This window comes from Gallinula chloropus (assembly GCF_964237585.1).
Source record: "Gallinula chloropus genome assembly, chromosome: 3".
Taxonomy (NCBI): domain Eukaryota; kingdom Metazoa; phylum Chordata; class Aves; order Gruiformes; family Rallidae; genus Gallinula; species Gallinula chloropus.
In genome coordinates, this window is record NC_140087.1 from 122062295 (window position 1) to 122086031 (window position 23737).

At 54.2% G+C, this 23737-nt stretch overlaps 1 protein-coding gene across 1 annotated transcript; it reads right to left on the bottom strand.

The window, feature by feature from the left end:
* Positions 1-8427: 8427 nt before the first annotated feature.
* Positions 8428-17149, bottom strand: LOC311189534 (interferon-induced very large GTPase 1-like; the record flags this gene model as incomplete). The annotated part of the gene is made up of 1 exon (XM_084261197.1): positions 8428-17149. One exon carries the CDS (start codon positions 17147-17149, stop codon positions 9827-9829), a length of 7323 nt encoding a protein of 2440 aa, XP_084117323.1. The 3' UTR covers positions 8428-9826.
* Between the last annotated feature and the right edge of the window lie 6588 nt (positions 17150-23737).

Here is a 23737-nt window from a genome sequence, read left to right on the forward strand (position 1 = left end):
TCACCAAGGGAAGGTCGTGCCTCACCAGTCTGGTGACCTTCTCTGATGGAGGGACAGCACCGGGGGATAAAGGGAAGGCGACCGATGTCATCTACTGGGACTTGTGCAAGGCCTTGGACACAGTCCCCCACCACATCCTTATCTCTAAATTGGAGAGAAGTGGATTTGATGGGTGGACCATCCAGTGGATAAGAAACTGGTTAACAGACCGTAGCCAAAGGGTGGTGGTCAATGGGTCTGTGTCCAGGGGGAGGCCGGTGACAAGCGGTGTCCCCCAGGGGTCTGTCTTGGGACCGGTGCTCTTTAACATCTTTATCAATGACATGGATGATGGGATTGAGTGCACCCTCAGCAAGTTTGCGGATGACACCCAGCTGAGTGGGGTGGTCGACACCCCAGAAGGAAAGGAGCCATCCAGAGGGATCTTGACAGGCTGGAAAGATGGGCCCGGGGGAACCTAATGAGGTTCAACACTGCCAAGTGTCAGGTGTTGCACTTGGGCTGGAGGAATCCCAGACACAGATACAGACTGGGAGAAGAGCTTCTTGAGAGCAGCCCTGCTGAGAAGGACTTGGGGATTGTGGTGGATGAGAAGCTTGACATGAGCCAGCAGTGGCTCTTGCAGCTCGTAGAGCCAATGGGATCCTGGGCTCCATCAGCAGCGGGGTGGCAGCAGGGACAGGGAGGGGATTGTCCCTCTCTGCTCTGCCCTTGTGAGGCCCCAGCTGGAGTCCTGTGTCCAGAGCTGGGGTCCCCAATACAAGAAGGATGTGGAACTGTTGCAGAGGGTTCAGAGGAGGGCCACAAGGATGATTAGAGGGATGGAGCACCTGCCCTACAAAGAGACGCTGAGGGAACTGGGCTGGGTCAGCCTGGAGAAGAGAAGGCTGTGGGGGGACCTCACTGCAGCCTTCTTGTACCTGAAGGGAGCTTATAAGCAGGAGGGGATCCAACTTTTTAAAAGAGCAGATAATGGCAGGACAAGGGGGAATGGACTAAAGCTAAAGGAGGGAAGGTTTAGATTAGATATTAGGGGGAAGTTTTCTACAGAAAGAGTGGTGAGGGGCTGGAAGGGGCTGCCCAGAGAGGGGGTGGGTGCCCCGTCCCTGGGGGTGTCCAAGGCCAGGTTGGCTGGGGCCCTGGGCACCCTTGTGTAGCTCCAGGCCTGGAGGTTGGTGTCCCTGCCTGTGGCAGGGGGTTGGAGCTCTGGGACCCCTGGGGTCCCTTCCAACCCAGACCATTCTATGATTCTATGATTCTATGTGAGCACCTTCTCCCCTCACTCAGGGATCCCCTCTGGCACTCACAGCCACCCCCCTGCACAGCATTCTCATCTACACAGACTCGTAACGTTGTGCAAGGTTTCCACAGAAGAACAAAAGCTTCCTGCTGTCCCACCCACCCGTTAGCCCAGGTTTGCAGCCGCAATTGCAGGGCTGTGGGGCAGCCAGGGGAGTTCCATTCCACACCAAGGAGTCAAAGGGCTTTGCAGGTCGATCCAGAACAATCTCTGTGCCCTGGGGAGTGACACCAGCCATCCTCTGCACAAACCCCAGACTGGTTTGGGTGGGCAAACCCAGTGCACGATGCCATGGGCAGGGTCACCCCACCCCAGCCTAGGGTGCCCCCAAGCCCCATCCAACCCGGCCATGAGCCCTGACAGGGACCCAGGGGCAGCCCCAGCTTCTCTGGGCACCCTGTTCCAGGGCTGCCCCCTCCCTATGAAGGATTTCTGCCCCCCAGCCCCTCTCCATCCCTGAGCAACACGGCTCCTCACTGGCCTCCAACTGGACATTGAGCAACTGACAGCAACTCTCTGAGCGCGACCATCCCACCAATTCCTCACCCACCCAGTGGTCCATCCCTCACATCCACCTCTCTACAAGCTAGAGACAAGGATTTTGAACAACTCATCACGCTGGGACCATTGAAACGGGCCCTGGCACCCGAGGGAACGATGGGAAACACGGTGGTGCCACCTAAAAGCGAGTTGAGAGCTTCAGGACTTCCATCCACTGGGAACTGGGACACTGAGCTGGTTCCCATGGACCCCTGAGCCAGGAAAAGGGGGTGTGCTTGTAGAAACTCACCGTGAGCACCTTCTCCCCTCACTCAGGGATCCCCTCTGGCACTCACAGCCACCCCCCTGCACAGCATTCTCATCTACACAGACTAGTAACGTTGCGCAAGGTTTCCAGAGAAGAACAAACAAGAGCTTCCTGCTGTCCCACCCACCTGTTAGCTCAGGTTTGCAGCCGCAATTGCAGGGCTGTGGGGCAGCCAGGGGAGTTCCATTCCACACCAAGGAGTCAAAGGGCTTTGCAGGTCGATCCAGAACAATCTCTGTGCCCTGGGGAGTGACACCAGCCATCCTCTGCACAAACCCCAGACTGGTTTGGGTAAGCAGGGCCCTCAGCCCCCCCAGTGCACGATGCCATGGGCAGGGACACCCCACACCAGCCCAGGGTGCCCCAAGCTTCATCCAACATGGCCATGAGCCCTGACAGGGACCCCAGGGGCAGCCCCAGCTTCTATGGGCACCCTGTGCCAGGGCCTCCCCTCCCCATGAAGGATTTCTGCCTCCCAGCCCCTCTCCATCCCTGAGGAACACATTTCCACACTGGCCTCCACTTTGACATTGAGCCACTGACCACAACTCTCTGAGTGCAATCATCCCGCCAATTCCTCACCCACCCAGTGGTCCATCCCTCACATCCACCTCTCTGCAAGCTAGAGACAAGGATGTTGCACAACTCATCACGCTGGAACTATGGGAATGGGCTTTGGCACCCGGGGGAACGATGGGAAACACGATGGTGCCACTTAAAAGCGAGCTGAGAGCTTCAGGACTTCCATCCACTGGGAACTGGGACACTGAGCTGGTTCCCATGGACCCCTGAGCCAGGAAAAGGGGGTGTGCTTGCAGAGACTCACTGTGAGTACCTTCTCCCCTCACCCAGGGGTCCCCGCTGGCACCCGCAGCCACCCCCTGCTCAGCATTCCCATCTACACGGAGCAGTAACGTTGTGCAAGGTTTCCACCCAAGAACAAATGTCACAGTTTTGCTTGGCTGGGTGCTGGTGGAGCAGGGGGGCTGCAGGGGGGGCTGCTGCAAGGAGCAGCCAGCAGCTCTCTGCAGCCCCCACAGAGCAAACACCAGCCGGCTCAAGGCCGGAGTTGTTGCTGACCAAGGCCGAGCCCATCAGTGATGGTCACAGAGCCTCTGGGAAACACAGTGAGGAGAAAAAAATCCACAGGCAGCTGCATTTTGCCCCCAGAGAAGGGAGTGAGAAATCAGAAGCTGTACAGACACCAAGGCCAGGGAAGAAGGAGGGGTGAAGAATGCGGCCCTCCAGGTGCTGGAGAGAGATTCCCCTGCAGCCTGTGGAGAAGACCATGGTGGAATGTGTGTCCCCTCACAGCCCATGGATGAGGACAGGGAGCAGAGACCATCTACGGCCTGTGGAGAGACTGACCCATGACACTGCAGGTTGCCAGGGGACTTGTGACCCTGGGGGGGACCAGGCCGGAGCAGTCTGGGCCCGAAGGTCAGCACCCCATGGAAGGAGCCGTGCTGAGGCCTGTGGGGAGGAGATGGTGCCCCAACAGAGAGGACTCATGCTGCAGAAGTGTGAGGAGGACTGTCTGCCAGGGGTGGGACCCCACGGTGCAGCAGGGGAAGGGGGTGTGTGTGGAATGCCACCCCCCCAGCTAAGAAGGAAGACAGATCAGGAGGAACAGACTGAAAACCCCCATTCCCCAGTCTCTGCCCCCCCCCCCCCCCCCCGTGCCACAGTGAGGGGAAGAAGGGAGCCCAATCCTGACTAAAGTGCAGTCTGCTGAGAAGGGAGGGGTGGGGGGAGCTGCTTGGGAAAGCTGGATCCTGGCATGCTGCCCAAATTATCCGTTTCTGCTTCTGAGGCCCTGAGACCAACTGCAGGGCTGCCTTCCCACCTCCCGCTCCCTCTCCCATCCCACCTCCCGCTCCCTCTCCCATCCCACCTCCCAGTCTCCCTCCCACACATCCCAGCCAGGTTTCCTGTCTCCAGAGCAGGGATGCAAGCAGCACCAGGAGCATGCACAGCCCTGCAGACCCCCACAGCACGGTGGGGCTTCAGGCCAGCACACCCCTCCTGACCCTCTGAGGGGCTGGGTGGTGCGTGGGGCAGGCAGGATCATCCCTGGATGGGGGGAGCAGGGAACAGGCCCTGCAAAGGCCTCACTCCCCATCCTGCCCTCCCGCAGCTCTCAGAGGCAGCTTTGCACCTCTGCAGACATCCAGCTGCCCCCAAAGCCCCCCCAGACACCGACTCCTTCCCCACCACCTCCTCTCCTCACCCTCCTGCCTCCTTCCTTCCCTCTCAGCTCGACCCTTCCAGCGCACACCGGCCCCACCGAGCTCCTGCAAACGCCCTGGCGGGCAGAGGCCGCTTCCTCCATCCCACGCTCAGAGCACAGACAGTTCACCTGCTGCCCTAAAGCCCCTTTTCTCCTTCCCTGGTGCCTCTCAAGCGATGGGAAAACACATGAAACACGACACAGAGACTTAACAAGACCCCTGCTCGGTGCCCAACCCCGGCTGCCCCAGCCCCAGAGCTCATCAGCCAGGTCCTACCGTCACCCTCGGGCGCTCTCAGCTCGCTGGTCTCAGCCCAGCCCACCGTCCCTTGTTATGTCCTCCCCCCTGATAATGGTTTTGTGGCAGAAAGGACAATGTAAGCCTTCCTGGAAATGCAGCTGGGTTTTTAGCAGAGAGAAAATGAAACTTGGCATCAGCTGCCTGTGCCAGAGCTGAACCAGACAGCACAGCCCTGTGCACCCCCACCGAGCACCCAAATCCTGTCCCGGGCTCAAGGGGTGCTGGGAAAGCAGCAGCCTGTGACTGGGGTGAAGGGCAGCAGGGGACGGGCAGGGCTTGGGACTCTTAGCTGGAAACCTCCCCAACCTGCTCCTCTTACCCCTGGTCTGGGTAAGCAGGGCCCCCAGTTCCAACCTGCCATGGGCAGGGACAACCCCCCCAGCCCAGGGTGACCCAAGCCCCATCCAACCCGGCCTTGAACCCTGACAGGGATCCCACAGTAGCTTCTCTGGGCACCCTGTGCCAGGGCCTCCCCCCACCCTGTGAAGGATTTCTGCCACCCAGCTCCTCCCCATCCCTGAGGAACACGGCTCCTCGCTGGCCTCTAACTGGACATTGAGCCGCTGACCACAAATCTCTGAGTGCAACTGTCCAGCAAATTCCTCACCCACCAAGTGGTCCATCCCTCAAATCCCCATCTTTACAAGCTAGAGACAAGGATGCAGTGACAGCGTCAGTCGATAAAGTGAAGGCAACTGCTGTCATCTACTTGTGCAAGACCTTTGACACAGTCCCTCACCTCTTCCTTATCTCTAAATTTGAGAGATGTGGGTTTAATGGGTGGACCATCCAGTGGATAAGAAACTGGTTAAAACATCGTTGCCAAAGAGTGGTGGTCAATGGGTCTGTGTCCAGGTGGAGGCCGGTGACAAGCGGGGTCCCCCAGGGGTCTGGCTTGGGACCGGTGCTCTTGAACATCTCTATCAATCACATGGATGATGGGATTGAGTGCAGCCTCAGCAAGCTTGGGGATGACACCAAGCTGAGTGGGGTGGTTGACAAAACAGAAGGAAGGAAGCCATCCAAAGGGATCTTGACAGGCTAGAAAGGTGGGTGAACCTGATGGAGTTCAACACTGTGAAGTGTCAGGTGTTGCACTTGCACTGGAAGAATCCCAGACATGGATACAGACTGGGAGAAGAGCTCCTGGAGAGCAGCCCTGAGGAGAAGGACCTGGGGGTTCTGGTGAGCGAGAAACTACACACAAGCCAGCAGTGGCTCTTGCAGCTCAGAAGGGCGTTGGGATCCTGGCTCTATCAGCAGAGGGGTGGCAGCAGGGACAGGGAGGGGATTGTCCAGCTGGAGTCCTGTGTCCAGAGCTGGGGCCCAACACAAGGAAGATGTGGGGCTGTTGGAGAAGGGTCAGAGGAGCCCCGGGGATGCTCAGAGGGCTGGAGCAGCTCCCCATGGAGAGAGGCTGAGGGAGCTGGGCTGGGTCAGCCTGGAGAAGAGAAGGCTGTGGGGGGACCTCACTGCAGCCTCCCCGTCCCTGAAGGGACCTCAGGAACAGGAGGGGAATGGGCTTGTTAAAGGGCAGAGCCTGGCAGGACAAGGGGCTGGAGTGAAGCTGGAGGAGGGAAGGGGGAGAGGAGAGACTGGGGGGAAGTTCTGTGCAGAGAGAGTGGTGAGGGGCTGGAAGGGGCTGCCCAGAGAGGGGGTGGGTGCCCCGTCCCTGGAGGTGTTCAAGGCCAGGTTGGCTGGGGCCCTGGGCACCCTTGTGTAGCTCCAGGCCTGGAGGTTGGTTACCTGGACTCTGGCACCTGAGGTGTGATAAATGACTTGGTCCCAAATGTGATTTTAACCAAATTGAACATTTTACTAAGCAAATAAAAGCAAGCAAACAGCTCTGCGGTGCAGACAGAACTGGGTGTGCCGGGAGCCCCCCACGCCACTCTGCTCCTCTTCAGTTTCATGTTTATACACTGTTGCAGAGCAGACACTTCTTTCTGTGATTTGTGGGTGTTCTTTCACCCTCTGAAGCTGCTCGGCTGGTAACAGTGACTGCGCATGGGCCACCCGCGGGTGTTTCACTGCAACACCGGGTGACTAAGCAACGGGAATACACCTGCAGGACGGCTCCACCCAGCACTCAACCCCCTTCTCCCGCCAGAAACTATTGACATTGTCCCCGGCCACACAGGGCTACAAAAGTGTCCAGTCTCACTCCATGGCCCCGAAAATTATCCCGTATTAACACGAATCAGATGGACACATATCACAGCCAAGGTTTTGGCCCAGCCGAGAGCCGAGCATCACGCAGCCACTTGAGCTTTAAGTTGGGGGGGGGGGGTGGGGGAATTGAGGGAGGGGGAAAGGGAGACACAAGAAAACCCAATGTCACAGATTTGCTTTGCTGGGTTCTGGTGGAAAAGGGGGGCTGCAGGGGTGGCTGCTGCAAGGAGCAGCCAGCAGCTCTCTGCAGGCCCCACAGAGCAAACACCAGCCGGCTCAAGGCCGGAGTTGTTGCTGACCAAGGCTGAGCCCATCAGTGATGGTCACAGAGCCTCTGGGAGTCACAGTGAGGAGAGAAAAAACCACCAGCAGCCGCTTTGTGCCCACAGAGAAGGGAGTGGGAAGATGTGAGGAGCTGTGCAGGCACCAATGCTTGGGAAAGGGAGGGAGGGAGGAGGTGTCCCTGCAGCCCCTGGAGAAACCCATGGTGGAGAGGGTGTCCCCCCGCAGCCCATGGAAAAGGCCGAGACCCCTGGGGGTCCCCTGAGGGGCTGAGGGACATTGTGATTGAGGACTGCACCCATAGCAGTGACACACGCTGGGGCAGCTGGGGAAGAGCTGAAGCCCTGTGGGAAAGGATTCCCGTTGGAGAAGGTCTGAAGGACTGTCTGCCGTGGGTGGGACCCCACGGTGCAGCAGCGGAAAGGTGTGAGGAACGAATGTCCCCCCGGCCAAGAAGAAAGTCAACTTGTGAGGAACTGTCGGGTTTGCGTAGCTGTGCTGCTGAGATGGCTTCTGCAAGCAGCAGCAAGAGTTTCTGCAGGCCCCAGACTGTAAACCTCGGCCAATGCAAGGCCAAAGTTGCTGCTGACCAGGCCCGAGCCAATCGGGGATGGTCACAGCGCCTCTGGGGATCACATAGAGGAGAGAAAAAACTGCTGGCAGAGGCATTTTGCCCCCGGAGAAGGGAGGGAGAAGATGTAACAAGCTGCGCGGACACCAGGGCCAGGCCCGAAGGAGAGGGGGGGGTTGAAGAATGCGGAAAGAGAGATTCCCCTGCAGCTGGTGGTGAAGACCATGGTGGAGCCGGTGTCCCCTCACAGCCCATGGATGAGGACAGGGAGCAGAGACCATCTACGGCCTGTGGAGAGATTGATCCACGGCTCAGCAGGTTTGCTGGGGCACCTGTGAGTTTGCAGGGGACCAGGCCGGGGGAGTCTGGGATGAAGGCTGGTCGTCTTCCTCTCAGTCAGCTTCTTCCATTTTCCTTCTGCACCTGCTCTTTACAGTTTTCTCCTGAGTCTCCAAACCCCATTCCAGCCTCAAACAAGTTAGGAACTGCTTTTAGCTGAAAACAAGACACACTCTGTCTCTTCATTGGTCCTTGGTCCCATTATTTATGCCTTCCCTGTTTTCTCTTGCTTTGTCTCCAAGGCTGTTCCACTGGTACGGGTAAATTTTGTAGCTGCTCCAGCAAAACAGCTCCAACGGCTGTAGCCACAGTCCCCTCACACCCAAACCACCCAAATACTTTCTATTCTCCTTCTATAAAAGCTATATTAATTAATTTTCTCTTAAGCTATACCTATATCAATCTCAATAGTATTATGATGTATGATTCAATCAATCCCCCCTTTTCATTATCCTTACAAATTCTTTTCTAATCTCAAATTATACTATTCTCTTTTAATCATTTTGAAAACTATTTGCCTGTCTCTACTTGATGTCCTATTTTATTTCTTCTCCAACCCTAGGATGTTATAGTGCTCCGTTCACAACAGCACAGAGAGCACTGAATCACCACACAAGGAACTAAATCTAAAATACCTATTATAATAATCAAGGCAAAAATGAGCGTAGCAAAGCTTGGGAGCCAGGAAGTAAGCTTATTCCAAACCTCTTTAAACCTCCACGATGTATCACCTTCAGCTGCTTGGGGAAGAGCTTTTGTTTCCTTCCACACATTATCTAAACCTGTTTGAATTTCCTTCTCTTGGTGTCTCTCTGCACAACAGCTTTGATTTATTGCCGTGCACACCCCTCCTTCCTTGGCAAGCAGCACCTCTAACGCTCTCTGACCCTGTCTCTGGCACTTAAGGAAGAAACCTTTATCTGTAATCCACGGAGAGCATCTCTTGCACCCCTTGGGAATAACTCCAGGCTGGCAGATACATTAACTCCAGGTTGTTCCTGTTCACCCACTGGAAGCCATGGGAGGAACCACCTTGCAAAGCCATGAGAAGCCATTGCCTGTACTACTAGGGGGTTTAGTCCCGTTTTATGTATTGTCCTCCAAGGGGTCTGTAGAATTCCTGGTGGAGGGTGTGAGTGATTGAATATCTGCTCTCCAGGAATTAGGTATCCTAAAGCACATGACAAAACACAAGTTCCAATTTAGGGCTGTAGAATTTACATTAAATCTCCTCATTTTAAGGCACCTGTATCGTTTTTCATTATAATTACCAAACTTGGCAGCTCAAGCTGGGGATCGGTCCCATTCTTTAATTTGTTATTCTTACAACTAGATGATGTTGGGACACGTGGCATCACTGCAGCTGTCCCCCAGCATAATGGTTTTCCACCAGGGAGTTGCACTGATTTTTGGCCAGGCAAACACTCAATTCCTTTGGTCTCTTGAGAAGGTACAGTCCCTCCACCACCTGGAGCCAGAGAATCTTCTGAAGAGCTCTAGAGCCACCCCGATTAGCGTGTGCCACGGGTGGTCCAAGAGGGGCAGTTCCACGTGTTCCTTGGGAAGTGCTGCACGTATCCAGCAGTCAGGTAAGTCCAAGGCTCGTCCAGCAGCCGTGTCAGCTGTACGTAAGCATTGTCTTTCCAGGCAGCGGTGGTTTCAGAGCGATGGCAGGAATAGCACACTTTGTTTCACACAGCTCCCTAAGCGATTAGATACGGCTTTCTTCACATAATCACTATAACAATGATAATTTGCAGATAGATTTCTCCTCTGTTCTAAAAGGCAAAGCAGTTGCGTTTCTTCCTTCATATCAACTGAGCCTAAAGCTTCTCCAGGTCATCCAGTGCTTCCTGCTTCCTGATATTCTCCCATTGAGCAGGGATTTCTCCTCTGCCTTGAAATTTCCCATTGTACAGATTTTCTATGTCTGACCTGAAATGACACACAAACCATTTCCAGTACTTTTGTATGGATTCATCAGGAGTAATCTTCCAATTGGAATAGGGAGGTCCTGCATCCCGGTATCTCTTGTAGGAGATCCATGTGCCTGAATTGATCAGGAATGAACAGTCGCTTGCAACCGAACTGGAACAAAAATCAATGACCAGATGGTTTGTGTTATGCCAATGCCGTCCCCTCAAAACTTCCGGACGATGGAAGCGAAGCTGGTGATCTCCATCATGATTGGGCATGGTGTTTGTGCAAACAGCCCCACAGAAGGGACACTGCTCCAAGCACCCTGCAAACTGCTCAGCCAGGATTGTGTGAGGCTGCCTTTCAAACGAGCTCAGATCAGCTCCAGCAAACTCTGCCTTGTCTTTCAGGGGAGTCAGTGCTTCCATCACGGCATTCTTCAGGAACTCTATGTCTGTTATCTCCTGATGCTCAATGCCCTTCAGGTCCCTTCTGGGCAGGTTTAGCACCTCTCCAAGAGCGCTGCAAAACTCATCCAGCCAAAGAGAGATTTTGTCATCTCTGTCTTGTCTGTCTTTGACAATGTTGGTTGACGTAATAACAGCTTTCTGGATGCTCTCATAGTGGTGGTTAAGGGAGTCATCTAAGAACTTCTCCAGCCTCCTGTTCTCATCCAAACAGTACCCACGAACACGCATCTCAATGTAACTCTGCAAAAACTCTCCTGGCTGACTGAGGTACTTCTTGAATTTCTCAAAGTCTTCTTCTTCTGCCAGGTATCTCAGTATGCAAGTTTCCAGAGAGGATCTATTGCCTCTGAAATCTGGGACTTTAGCCTTCATGTCTCGAGCTATGTCAAGAGCTGCCTTCTCATAGACCGCATGGTGAAGAGCTGGACTGATCTTGTCACACAGGAAAACAGCAAATGTGGTGATAGAAGTGGCTCCCTGGCAGGAAATCTGGAAACACTTCAAGAAATCTTCTTTCTTGCTTGCCAGGTAGACGGTTGGATCATTTGCTTTTCTGAATGCCTCGTGCATGGCTTTAAACCTTTCTGCTGCTCTTCTGCACAGGAACACTGACAGATCTATCCTGTAATCCATATTTAAACTGTATTTTGCATTGCTAGGGACCAAGTTCATACCTTTCTGCACTTCATTTAATATTTCGTGAATAAAACTTCGACTGTAATCCCTTTTCTCCTTTTCCTTCCTATCAATGTTTGCTTTTACACGCTCTATGATCTTATCGGTGATGTGGATTATGCGGTTCTTATCAGCGTCATCCCCATTCCATTGAAACCATGACAATACTTTATCAATGTTCTCTTGCAAGAATCCACTGTGTTTTTTCTTGGCAACATGTCTCTCAAAGTCAACAGAAAATGTTCTGTATTTGGGAAATGTCCTGATTCGTTCATGCAAGTTGGGCTCCTTAAAGTGATCTAGAAGGACATCTTCTATTTCCACATCAATATCAACCTGTTCCAGAGGCAGAGCAGTAGCGGAGACTTCAGCAATCCATCTTGCCCAGAGAGAAAGGAAGTTGGCTTTCAGTTCTCTATCACTGAGTCTCTGGCCTTTTAGAGACAGAGCCAGCTCCCGGCTCCTCTTCAGGAGCTCGTTTTCATAATCTGACTTCCTTTCATCCAGTTTACTCTGGTTCTTCTTTAGTTCAATGAGATTCTCACACTTCTTTCTCGTTTCCAGAAGAAGAGATTCTTTTAGCTCTTTCAGCTTCAGTTCCGTGCTGGTTTTCCACTGGACCAGTATCTCGCAGTCTTTGTCCTCGCTGAAATACTTCTCCAGGGCTTTCATGATGGTGTCGCTTGTCTCTTGCACTTGTTTCTCAAGGTATTCCCTGGTGACTTGCTGCAAGTCCCCATTCCGAATTCTATTGTCCAGTTTCATTTGCAAGTCCAGGATGTGACTCCTCAGCTGCCAGCTCCACTGGCTAAAGGCGGTTTCCAGTCTCTTGTACACAGCAATCTCCACTGAGTTCTTGAAGCTGAAAATGAAGTTTTCATTCAGCAAAGCATTCCAGAGGTCACTAATGCGGACACTCAAGCTCGAGAGCCTCAAAATACTGCCCTGAGACTCCTTCTGGGCAGCCTGGAGAATTCTGCTCTTTAGTTCCTGGACATTCTGGCTGTAGGTGGGATTGGGTGGTGCCATTGGGGGGTTTCCTTCCCACAGGTGAGCAAAGTAATGAATGTGGGTGTTCACGTCAAAGCGGATGACGTCGCTGAAGCAGGAAACGTCACAGAATTCCTGCTGGGCGGCTGTCAAGGTCATTTCATCCAGCTTTTCCTGCAGACGTCGTCGTCCTTCCATGTTCTGTTCCTTGGCGGTTATTTCTCCCACATTCTGGTGCACAAACAGGCAGCTTGGAGACAGATGTACTTGCTTCATCCTCAGGAAAGCCTGCACAGCAATCTGCAGGACATCCTGCATTTCCGAAGGGTTTTCTCCAAAGATGTTGATCAGAGTCATGTTGCCGATGCCAATGACAAAGGTGGCCAGCTCGTTGTCATGATTAAGGGACTGCTTATTGACCATCTCTATGGCACGAAGCCCCTCTGTGTCAACCACAAGCATGTAATCAAAGTCCACATCCTGCTGCAGCTTCTCGTCCACTTTAAGTAGCTGCATAAACGCTCCCCGGGTGCATCTCCCTGCACTGACGTTAAACTGAAGGCCAAACATGGCATTCAACAGGGTTGACTTCCCTGTGCTCTGGATGCCAAGCACTGAAAGAACAAATACTCGTTTGTCCCCCAGCTTCTCAACTAATTTGTCAAAGATTGCTGCAACCCATCGCAACGGTACGTAAGAAGCATCACCATCCATCAGCTCAATGGGATACCCTGAAACCATCAGATCAGCTGCAATCTCAGGTAGCTTGGCAATACAGTTATCCTTTGAGTTCATTGATTCCAGAGCTTCATAAATCTGCCCTACCTCTCTCAAAACATGCTCAAGGCCAATGGAGGAATCGTTGATTTCATCAGAGAGGGCATCTAACTTCCTCAGCAATATGGGTTTCAGGTTGGTTTGCTCATTGTTTTTCTTTATTGCCAGGATTTGAGACCATAACTGGTGATATTGTCTCTTCAGTTCATCAAGGCGATCGGAGGTCAGGTCATCCATGAAGACCTTCATCCACTGCAGGAAGTATTTCTTGGTATCCACTGGCTGTTTCTGGAGAAAGCTGAGGACTGATCTCATCAGCTGATTGAGGGGGAATGCTTTGTCCAGTTGCTTCCTTCTTATTGCCGACTTCTCTGATTCAATTTTACTCCGATGATGCTCGATGCTCTTGTTCCTCTTTTCCTGCAGGCGAGTGAGTTCTTTGTCCCTTTTGCACCACGTGTACCAGAGTTTTCCTTGAAGAGGCAGCAGCTGGGCTTTGATCTCAAACAACTTCTCTTTCTTCAGAAGCTTCACCAGCTCCTTTGCCTTTTCTTTGGCTCTCACACACTCCTGTGTATCTTCATCGACTAAGAACCCGTGCTTGCGAGCGTTGTCCAGGCAGGCATCGAGGCTGAAACGCGTGTTAGACCCTTCCAGGAGATCCCTGATTGTTCTTGTCAGCTCAGCCATCAGTTCTGCCTCATTTCTGTTCTTGATCCCGATTTTAATGTTTTGACTGGATCGGCCAGCTGGAACGTTCTCTTTTTCACTGAACAGACAGACCAAAGGCCTTTGGGACTGCCACAGGTTACGTAAAATTTTCACCCCTTTCTTGTCACTCTGATCAGTCTCGCAGACAAGAACCACGTTCACAGCAGATATCTCCTGTAGAAACTGCAGCTGTTCCTCATGGTCCCGTGCATCTCCGTGCAGGTTACAGAAAGCAACACAGCAGCCAAAGCTGTCGTCGTCGCTACCGCGGGGACAGTACCAGGAGATCTCCACAACACCTTTCATCAGCAGACAGTCTTTGGTGCTGCCTTTGCAGTGTCGGTGGAAAAAGGTGTCGTGTTTTTGTTTGCTCAGCAGGGCATTCAGGATCTGAGACTTGGAAGAGGAGGGAGAACTGCCGATCCGAATGAAGGACACGATGGGTGTCTCTGCCTGGTACATGAGTTTGTTTTTGTAGCTGGTAATCCTGGTCTCCTCTCCTACCTTTTCAGCCACTCTCCAGCTCTTTTTGATTTGGCTGAGGGCCCAGAGGGGGTACTCTATCTGGGAAGTGCACGGGTTCGGTACCAGCAGAGGTAGTGCAAACTGGCAGAAAGCAAGCTTGGTTGAAATGTACTGTCTCATGAAATCATCGGCACAATGAAAAATTGCCATCTGCAGGTCCATGGGGTGCACGTGACTCTCCTGGGCTGCAGATCCACGGGCTTCTTCCTCCAAATCAGTGAAGAAGTCGTCAAAAGAATCCGAGGCTTCATGCTCTTGCGGTGTGATGTTGGGCACGCGTGCAGCTTCTGGGGTGCTCTTGTCCTTGCAAGTCAGGTACCTCACCCGATAATCCACAGTCAGTAGCTTTTGCAAGAAGTAAAAGGGTAGCTCCTTTTCCCTGCTGGGCTGGCTGTCGTGTAAAGATGTCTTGTAGATGATGTGGAAATCTTCTGTCCCCATCTTTCTTGGGTAGTGACTTTCTAGGCCGAGGCGCTTAAGCAAGTGGAGGAACTCTTGGTTTGCAGTGACCGGGGTTGCTCTGGATTTGCTGCCATCTGATGCGGGTTGGGACCGACTGGGAGGCTCCGTTCCTTGAAAAGTGTCTTCCATGTCCTTGATGATACTCTTTTTCTTCTGATCATCACATGTTTCATCCAAGCACCCACTGATGAGGGAATTCAAGTCCCTTTCCAGCCTTTCCCAGTCTTTGCAGGCACCGTGCTTCCCGAGGAGAGTTTTTATCTCTGTGGACCATAAGTCTTTCATCTGATCTTCCATGAAAGCTAAACGCTTATTCTTCTGCTCAAAGGACACCTCTCCATGTTTGGGTGTTACAGTTAGACCCAGATGCAGCAGGAAGGCCTGGGCTCTGTAAACATCTTGCTCCTTCAGGCTCAGATACTCCTGATGCCCTGTTTGCATTTCATTTATCATGAAGTTAATTTCTGGGTATCCAAGGAGGTGCTGGAAAGTGTTGCTTTCCACCTGGTAGCCTGTGCTGGTTGTAATTAAGAGCACCAACAGTTCTATGTCTTTCTGAGCCCTTTCCTGGAGAAACTGCAGTAAGGAATAAAGAGCTAGGCTTGTGGTCAAGGTGGCTTTTATCTTTGCTTCGTGAACGGCAGATGCAGAGGTTTCTGGTGCATAGGTGACTTCCTGGATGTGCTCCTTCATTTGCAGCATCGTCTTGGTGAGATCTTCAAGCTCAGAAATATTGGGAGTTTCAGGAAGCTCATGGTCAGTATGGAAGACCCACTGCATAATGAAGGAAGACCTGGGGAAGTCCTTGACAGAGTAGATATGAGGATCGAGGAGGCTCCTGAACAGAGACCTGATGTAGGTGATGTTTGCTGGGGGTGACCTCGTGCAATACACAACGGTATTGGCCAGGAACTCCTGCAGCGCTTTGTCCGACAGGCACACGTTGATCCAAACACTGTGGTTTTTGGTTCTTTCATTCAGCTCCTGTTTGAGATCTATCAAGGTGAGCAGTTTTCTTTCATCCACCATCGCCTCCCAGGACTTCACACTCTCCATGAACGCTTTGGCCTCTTCCACTGCACTGACCAGGTCCTCTCCAAACATGGTGCCGACATGGTGATTCGTCAGCGCTTCATACGCAGCCCTGAGGCTGCTACTCATTTGATAGATGGACTTAAAATCACTGCTGTGATTGGACAGGATTATATCCCACACTGGGATCAGCTGGAAGCCTCGGTCGATAACACACCACGTTGTGTTATTAGCTACAAGCCCCAGTCTCCACTGAGGAAGAGAATCCGTCTCTGATGGGCCCCCTGTGTTGGTCACGTAGAGCTGAACTGCTGTGTGGGCACTTGTTCCATCTCTTGCCTGAGAAGAAGCCAATGAGCTGGATTTGGAAACATCCACGCCCACTCCAGCACTGAAAATGAAGCTGCTGAAGCTGGCCCTGACGTAGCTGTTCAGCGCTTCCGATGCCTGACGCTTCATCTCTTCCCGCTGCTCAGCTCTGAATCCTTCCGTAGATGCTTTCCACCAGAAGATCCCCCCAAAGTGGAGGGGACCCTGGTTTGCGTGGGACCCGAACCTGCTGAAGAAGCTGCCGCACCTGCTCTTCAGCATGTTGGGCCTGTCTGCTTCCGGGGTGATGCTCAGAAGCTGCTCGAGCTCTTGCAGCTCCCGCAGGGCGACATCCGAGAGGCGAAGCTGATGCTTTTGGAAGTAGCAGGAGGCCAGAGGGATGTACTGGTACTTGGTGGTGCAAATGTAGCTCTTCTCAGAGCGGGACTGGTGGGTGTCCTCTGACTTTGAGGATTTGCTGTGATCTACACCAGCTTCAGCATTAAACCCCCAGAACCCAGCCTTGGCAGAAACGCTGATGCTGAAGCCCAGCTGCTCCATGGACTTGGTGAAAGTGGCTTCTGCTTCCGAGGAGGAGAACTCCTTCCTCTCAAGCAGCGACCCTTGCTCTGGACCAGCGAGCTTCAATCCGTCGGGCACCCTGATGAGCTGGTCTCGCTTTGCCAGCACATCCTCCATGTTGCTGGTTCTGTAAATGCCTTGCAGGGCCAGCCCCCCCGACGCCCGCCTCAGGACCTCTGTGTCAGGGACATTCTCACCTTTGCCCACTGAGGACTCCTGCTGCTCCAGCTGCTTCTGGATGCTCTCCAGCACCTGCGCCAAGGGCTTCTCCGGTGGGGCCCAGTACTCTTTGGGAATCTCCATGGCTTGCCACAGAGCCTCCTCTTTCTGTTTTACAGCGTCATCGCTGTGCTTGTGGCTGTTGTGCATGGCTTTCAGCTCCTCCAGGATGCGCTTGGCCTCTTCTTGTCTCTGCTTTGCCATCTCCAAGCGCTTCTTCTGCAGCTCCTCCAAACTTTCTTTGGTGTCTGTTAGTTTCAGGAGTTTTCGGAACGCATTTGTTTCCCAGGAGTGCTGTACTTTGCACTCCAGCTTAAGGTAGTCTTCATATTGCAGATGTTTTAGGGCTTCTGTGGACTTGACTCCCAGTACCTCAGACAGTGTGGGGAGCCAGTATCTAGCATCCAGTCCTTCCTTCTCACATGCTTCTGCCAGTAGGTTTTTAGCAAGATTGCTCTTTTCATCATCCTCTAGCATGTCTGCCTTTGAATCCTGGCTGTGGAAGAGGAAAACAGACTTTATTTCATAGAATCATGGAATCATTTTGGTTGGAAAAGACCTGCATGATCATTATGTCCAACCGTCTCTCCAGCCCTACTAGGCCCAACACCAGACCATGTCACCAAGTACATTATCTACTCTTCATTTATACACCTCCAGGGATGGTGACTCAGGCACTCCCTGGGCAGCCTGGGCCAGTATCTGACAGCCCTTTGAGTACAGAAATCATTCCTAATAGCCCACCTAACTTGTTCCTGATGTAACTTCAGGCCCTTTTCCCCTCTCTTGTCACTGGCTACCAGGGAGAAGAGACCAACCCCCACCTCACTACAACCACCTTTTCGGAACCCAGAACAGGACCCAGCACTGGAGCTGCAGCCTCCCCAGTGCCCAGCCCAGGGGCACAATCCCCTCCCCAGCCCTACTGGCCACACTGTGTCTGACACAAGCCAGGATGCCCTTGGCTTTCCTGGCCCCTGGGCACACTGCTGGCTCATGTTCAGCCTGCAGCCACCCAACACCCCCAGGTCCTTCTCTGTCTGACAGCTCCCCAGACAGTCTCCCCCAGCCTGTAGCGCTGCATGGGGTTGTCATGTTCCATGTGCAGCACTCTGCACTTGGCCTTGTTAAACTTCATCCCCTTGGGCTCAGCCCATGGCTCCAGCCTGTTCAGATCCCTCTGAAGAGCCTCCCTACACTTCCTCCCAGCTTAGTGTCATCTGCAAACTGACTGGGGGAACATTCAATCATAAAGATTTGAACAAAACTGGACCCAGCACTGAGCCCTGGGGGTGCCACTCGTGACCGGCCTCCAGCTGGATTTGGTTCCATTCTCCACCATCCTTTGGGCCCGGCCATCCAGCCACTTTTTAACCCAGCTGAGTGGCAGCCAGTTTCTCAGTCAGAGTGCTGTGAGAAACCGTGTCAAAGGCTTTCCTGAAGTCCAGGTAGACACATCCACAGCCTTCCCCTTGTCCATTCAGCGGGTCACCTTGTCACAGAAGATGATCAGGTTAGTTTGACAGGATCTACCTTTTGTAAACCCATGATGACTGGGCCTGATCCCCTGGCCATCACACATGTGCTGCATCATAGCTGCCAAGATGGCCCTCTCCATGATCCTCCCCGAAAGAACCGGCCAGAGGGGGTATTCCATGCCAGTTACGTCATGCTCAGTATATTGGGGGGATGGTGGGGGGAGGAGCAGGGGGCTCCAGGATGCGTGGTTTTGGGGATGGTCCAGTTTTTGAGGTCAGCTCTGGGCTGTGCAGTTCAGTGAGAAACTGTATTGTGTGTCACCAGTTTCATAAATTTTACTATAAAGTCCTGTTACTATTGTTGTATCTCTCTCTGCTATTCCACTAATCTCTCCTTATCCCAACCCTTGAGATTTTGGTTCCTTGGTTATGGGTTTTTTCCTTTCCCTTCCCTCTTCCCCCAACCTCAACTTCCCTCCTCCCCCCCTTTTAAAGAACAAGTGGCTGCCTGGTGCTCGGCTCTCAGCTGGGGCAAAAACCACGACATACCATTTTTTAACACTGTCCTACAAACCTGGTAACTGTCCCTGTCTCAATGCAGTTGGGTACCAAAGAGATTCATTCTGAGCACAGAACTCCCCCATGCATGCAGGTTTTGTCCCACCAACTACCCAAGGCCCTTACCAGCACAGGTATTGATCCCAGGTGCTTGGGGCTGGGCTCTCAGACCCTTTCAGAGCCTTTAGCAATCAGCTTTTCCAGTGAAGATTTAGACAATATGCTCGACAGATGTGGGGGCTGATGTGTCTCACCTCACAGCAGATGCTCCTCTTGGTCAGATGCTCGACTTGCCAGACGACACAGGCAGCCCAGGGCCCCAGCTCAGCCGAGACAACAGACCTGGAGTGTTAAGAAGAAGACAAGGACCACCTCAGGAGTTCAGGAGGAGAAACACCAGGAATGAAAAGCCCAGAATCCTAAAGGATGACCAAACAGTCAGGAGATGGCAACCCACTGACATGGAGGATCCATTCCAGGGAGCAGTGGAGCCTGTCCTGCTGCACACCGGGTAAGGGTCCCACTTTCGGGACAGCACGTCTCCACCAGTGATGATCCCACAGCCAGCAAAGACTCCTCCGGGCCTGTTTTGGGTGGTGACCAGCCCAGGGGGTTCAACTGGGACCTAAACCCACATACCCATGGTGTATGGTAGCCCAGGGACAATTTCTAAAGTCCCAAACTCCTGCACACAGCAGAAGGTGCCCAGAAGGTGCCTCAGGTCAGGACTGTAGTGTCTGTACCCCATAACGCCATCCTGGGGAGGAAGGCCAAGCCCAGCCATCAAGTCAAAGTTCAATCTGACTCTGATTTTTAAAGGATCTTCCAGAACAGGGATCCTCCCTCAGGACCCAACTGGGGTGCTGGGACAGAGTTCATTTCCTTCCTTGCAGCAGTTGTGCCTGGTATTTAGGGTGGGACTAACATTGGTGACACACTAATGCTTCAGTTCTTGCTCAGTCAGGCTTATACTGAGCCAAGGACTTTCCAGCTCGTGTGCCCTGCCAAGGAGGAAGTGCCCAAGGAGCTGGGGACACACGTCCAGGATGGACGATACCCACTGGCCAAGGGATGTCCCACACCGCTGGCCAAAGGACACCCCGTTCCTCTGGCTGAGAGATACCCAATACCATTAGCCAAGGGATACCCCGTACCTCTGGCTGAGGGATATCCTGTACCACTGTCGCAGTTTTGCGTAGCTGGGTGCTGGGAGAGAATGGGGGCTGCAGAAAATGGCTGCTGTGAGGAGCTGCTGGAATTCTCTGCAGGCCCCAGAGTGTAAACCTCAGCCAATTCAAGGCCAAAGTTGCTGCTGACCAGGGCCAAGCCAACTGGCAATGGTCACAGCGCCTCTGGGAATCACATATAGGGCAGATTAAGACGCAAGCAGATGCATTTTGCCCCCAGAGAAGGGAGTGAGAAGATGTAACGAGCTGTGCAGACACCAAGGCCGGGGAAGGCAGAGGAGGAGGTGCCCCAGGTGCCAGAGAGAAAGATGCCCCTGCAGCCCCTGGAGACACCCATGGTGGAGCGGGTCCTTGCACTGATTCTTAAGCCTTACAATATGTATTTTCACCCCTCTCCAACTACAAAGGGGAGGGATAGACTGTCTTTGGTGGGCTTCTGGCCTCCAGCCAGGACTAAACCACCACAACCACACAGCATCACGCTCCCTATAGAGCTGGGCAGACTGGCAGGGGCTGGTTCAGCTGCCGCTGAGTTACCCCACGCCAGGGTTGAACCGCGCCAATCGCACAACCGCTGCTGAGGGTGAAGCTGAAGCCCCCGAAGGGAGGGAGAGAAACACGGCGGGGGGTGGCTCCCACCAGCAGCTCAGCCCCCACAGCAGCTCGTGCTCTCCTGCCAGTGGGACGGGGTGGAGAAGTGGAAAAGCAGAAGCCAGAAGAACTCCTGGGTGGAGATGAGGAGAGTTTAGCGAGCGCAGGAGAGCTGTGTGCTCCTTCCACCCAGCTCTGATCGCACGGCGTGACGACACGGCCCACTCGGGTCCCAGCTCTGTCCCCTCCTGGCTCCTCACCCGTTACCCCGTTACTGACGCTGTTTCAGCCTCAGATGCCCAAAGCGGCACCACACGGCTGAGTGGGGAACACCAGCCCAGCCAGACCCTGAACCAGCACCCTGGCACGCTCTGAAGCCCCAGCACACTTCAGCTTTCTTCAAGGATACGGAAGAAGCCAGATGCAACTGTGTCTGTGCACACAGAGAACCCCGAAGCTGCTGACACAGTAACTCGGGATCGCTTTCCTCCTCAGAGGTGGAAGAGGGAAGCGTAAGGCCCGTGGCACAAGTGGCCATGGGCCTGCCTGCACCCAGCTTCACAAGAACAGCCCCCTCAGGAGTGCTTTCCCCAGCCCTGCCAGAGGGGAACTGGGCTCTGGGGATGCTCCTGCCTTGGAGAGGCTGCTCCAGGGACTTTGGGTGGTGAGGTTTGACTGTAGGAGAGGCTGGGAGAGGAGAATCCCCCCCCCATGGAAAGGAAAAGGAAAATCTCTCCTCCCAGGCTTGGGGACAGAGCAGGATGTCCCACGAATGCCACTCCTTACCCCAGTGCTGCCCCAGTGTCTAAGGAGCAGTGCAGGACGTAGGCACCACTACCCAAGCTGCCCGTGCCACCAGCCCAAGGACTGCGCCCCAGCACCCATCGCCTCCACACCCCAATAACCTGACAGCATCCCGTGGGAAAGGTGGCTACTGGGATGATCCCATGGAGCATGGATGGCCCTGGGAGTACCCGCAGGGCTGCCTTCCCACCTCCCGCTCCCTCTCCCATCCCACCTCCACCCCCTCTCCCATCCCACCTCCCGGTCTCTCTCCCACACATCCCAGCCAGGTTTCCTGTCTCCAGAGCAGGGATGCAAGCAGCACCAGGAGCATGCACAGTCCTGCAGACCCCCCCAGCACGATGGGGTTCCAGGCCAGCACACCCCTCCTGACCCTCTGAGGGGCTGGGTGGTGCGTGGGGCAGGCAGGATCATCCCCGGATGGGGGGAGCAGGGAACAGGCCCTGCAAAGGCCTCGCTCCCCGTCCTGCCCTCCCACAGCTCTCGGAGGCAGCTTTGCACCTCTGCAGACATCCAGCTGCCCCCAAAGCCCCCCAGACACCGACTCCTTCCCCACCACCTCCTCTCCTCACCCTCCTGCCTCCTTCCTTCCCTCTCAGCTCAACCCATCCAGTGCACACCAGCCCCACTGAGCTCCTGCAAACGCCCTGGCGGGCAGAGGCCGCTTCCTCCATCCCACGCTCAGAGCACAGACAATTCACCTGCTGCCCTAAAGCCCCTTTTCTCCTTCCCTGGTGTCTCTCAAGCGATGGGAAAACACATGAACCACGACACAGAGACTTGACAAGACCCCTGCTCGGTGCCCAACCCCGGCTGCCCCAGCCCCAGTGCTCATCAGCCAGGTCCTACTGTCTCTCAGCTCGCTGGTCTCAGCCCAGCCCACCGTCCCTGGACATAAAAGTCCTTGTGCCTGATTATAGGGTTGTGGCAGAAAGGACAATGTAAGCATTCCTGGAAATACAGCTGGCTTTTTAGCAGAGAGAGAGAAAGTGAAACTTGGCATCAGCTGCCCGTGCCAGAGCTGAGCCAGACAGCACAGCCCTGTGCACCCCCACCGAGCACCCGAATCCTGTCCCGTTCTCAAGGGGTGCTGGGAAAGCAGCAGCCTGTGACTGGGGTGAAGGGCAGCAGGGGACAGGCAGGGTTTGGGGCTCTTGGCTGGAAACCTCCCTAACCTGCTTCTCTTACCCCTGTTTTGGGTGAGCAGGGCCCTCAGACCCCAGTGCCTCCTACCATGGGCAGGGTCACCCCACCCCAGCCCAGGGTGCCCCAAGCCCCATCCAACCCAACCTTGAGCCCTGACAGGGACCCAGGGGCAGCCCCAGCTTCTCTGGGCACCCTGTGCCAGAGCCGCCCCCCCCTCCCCAGGAAGGATTCCTGCCCCCCAGCCCCTCTCCATCCCTGAGGAACACAGCTCCTCGCTGGCCTCCAACTGGACATTGAGCCGTTGACCGCTACTCTCTGAGCGCGACCATCCCACCAATTCCTCACCCTCCGAGTGGTCCATCCCTCACATCCACCTCTCTACAAGCTAGAGACAAGGATGTTGCACAACTCATCACACTGGAACTATGGGAATGGGCTCTGGCACCCGAGGGAATGATGGGAATCCTGGTGCTGCCACTGAAAAGCGAGCTGAGGGCTCGAGGATTTCCATTCACTGGGAACTGGGAGACTGGGCAAGTTCCCATTGCCCCCTGAGCCAGGAAAAGGGGGTGTGCTTGCAGAGACTCACCATGAGCACCTTCTCCCCTCACTCAGGGGTCCCCTCTGGCACTCACAGCCACCCCCCTGCACAGCATTCCCATCTACATGGACTAGTAACGTTGTGCAAGGTTTCCACAGAAGAACAAAAGCTTCCTGCTGTCCCACCCACCCGTTAGCCCAGGTTTGCAGCCGCAATTGCAGGGCTGTGGGGCAGCCAGGGGAGTTCCATTCCACACCAAGGAGTCAAAGGGCTTTGCAGGTTGATCCAGAACAATCTCTGTGCCCTGGGGAGTGACACCAGCCATCCTCTGCACAAACCCCAGACTGGTTTGGGTGGACAGGGCCCTCTGCCCCCCAGTGCACGATGCCATGGGCAGGGTCACCCCACCCCTGCCCAGGGTACCACAAGCCCCATCCAACCCGGCCATGAGCCCCGACAGGGACCCAGGGGCAACCTCAGCTTCTCTGGGCACCCTGTGCCAGGGCCTCCCCTTCACGGGAAGGATTCCTGCCTCCCAGCCCCTCTCCATCCCTGAGCAACACGGCTCCTCACTGGCCTCCAATTTGACATTGAGCCACTGACAGCAACTCTCTGAGCGTGAACATCCAGCCAATTCCTCACCCACTGAGTGGTCCATCCCTCACATCCACCTCTCTACAAGCTAGAGACAAGGATGTTGCACAACTCCTCATGCTCGAACTATGGGAATGGGCTCTGGCACCCGAGGGAACGATGGGAA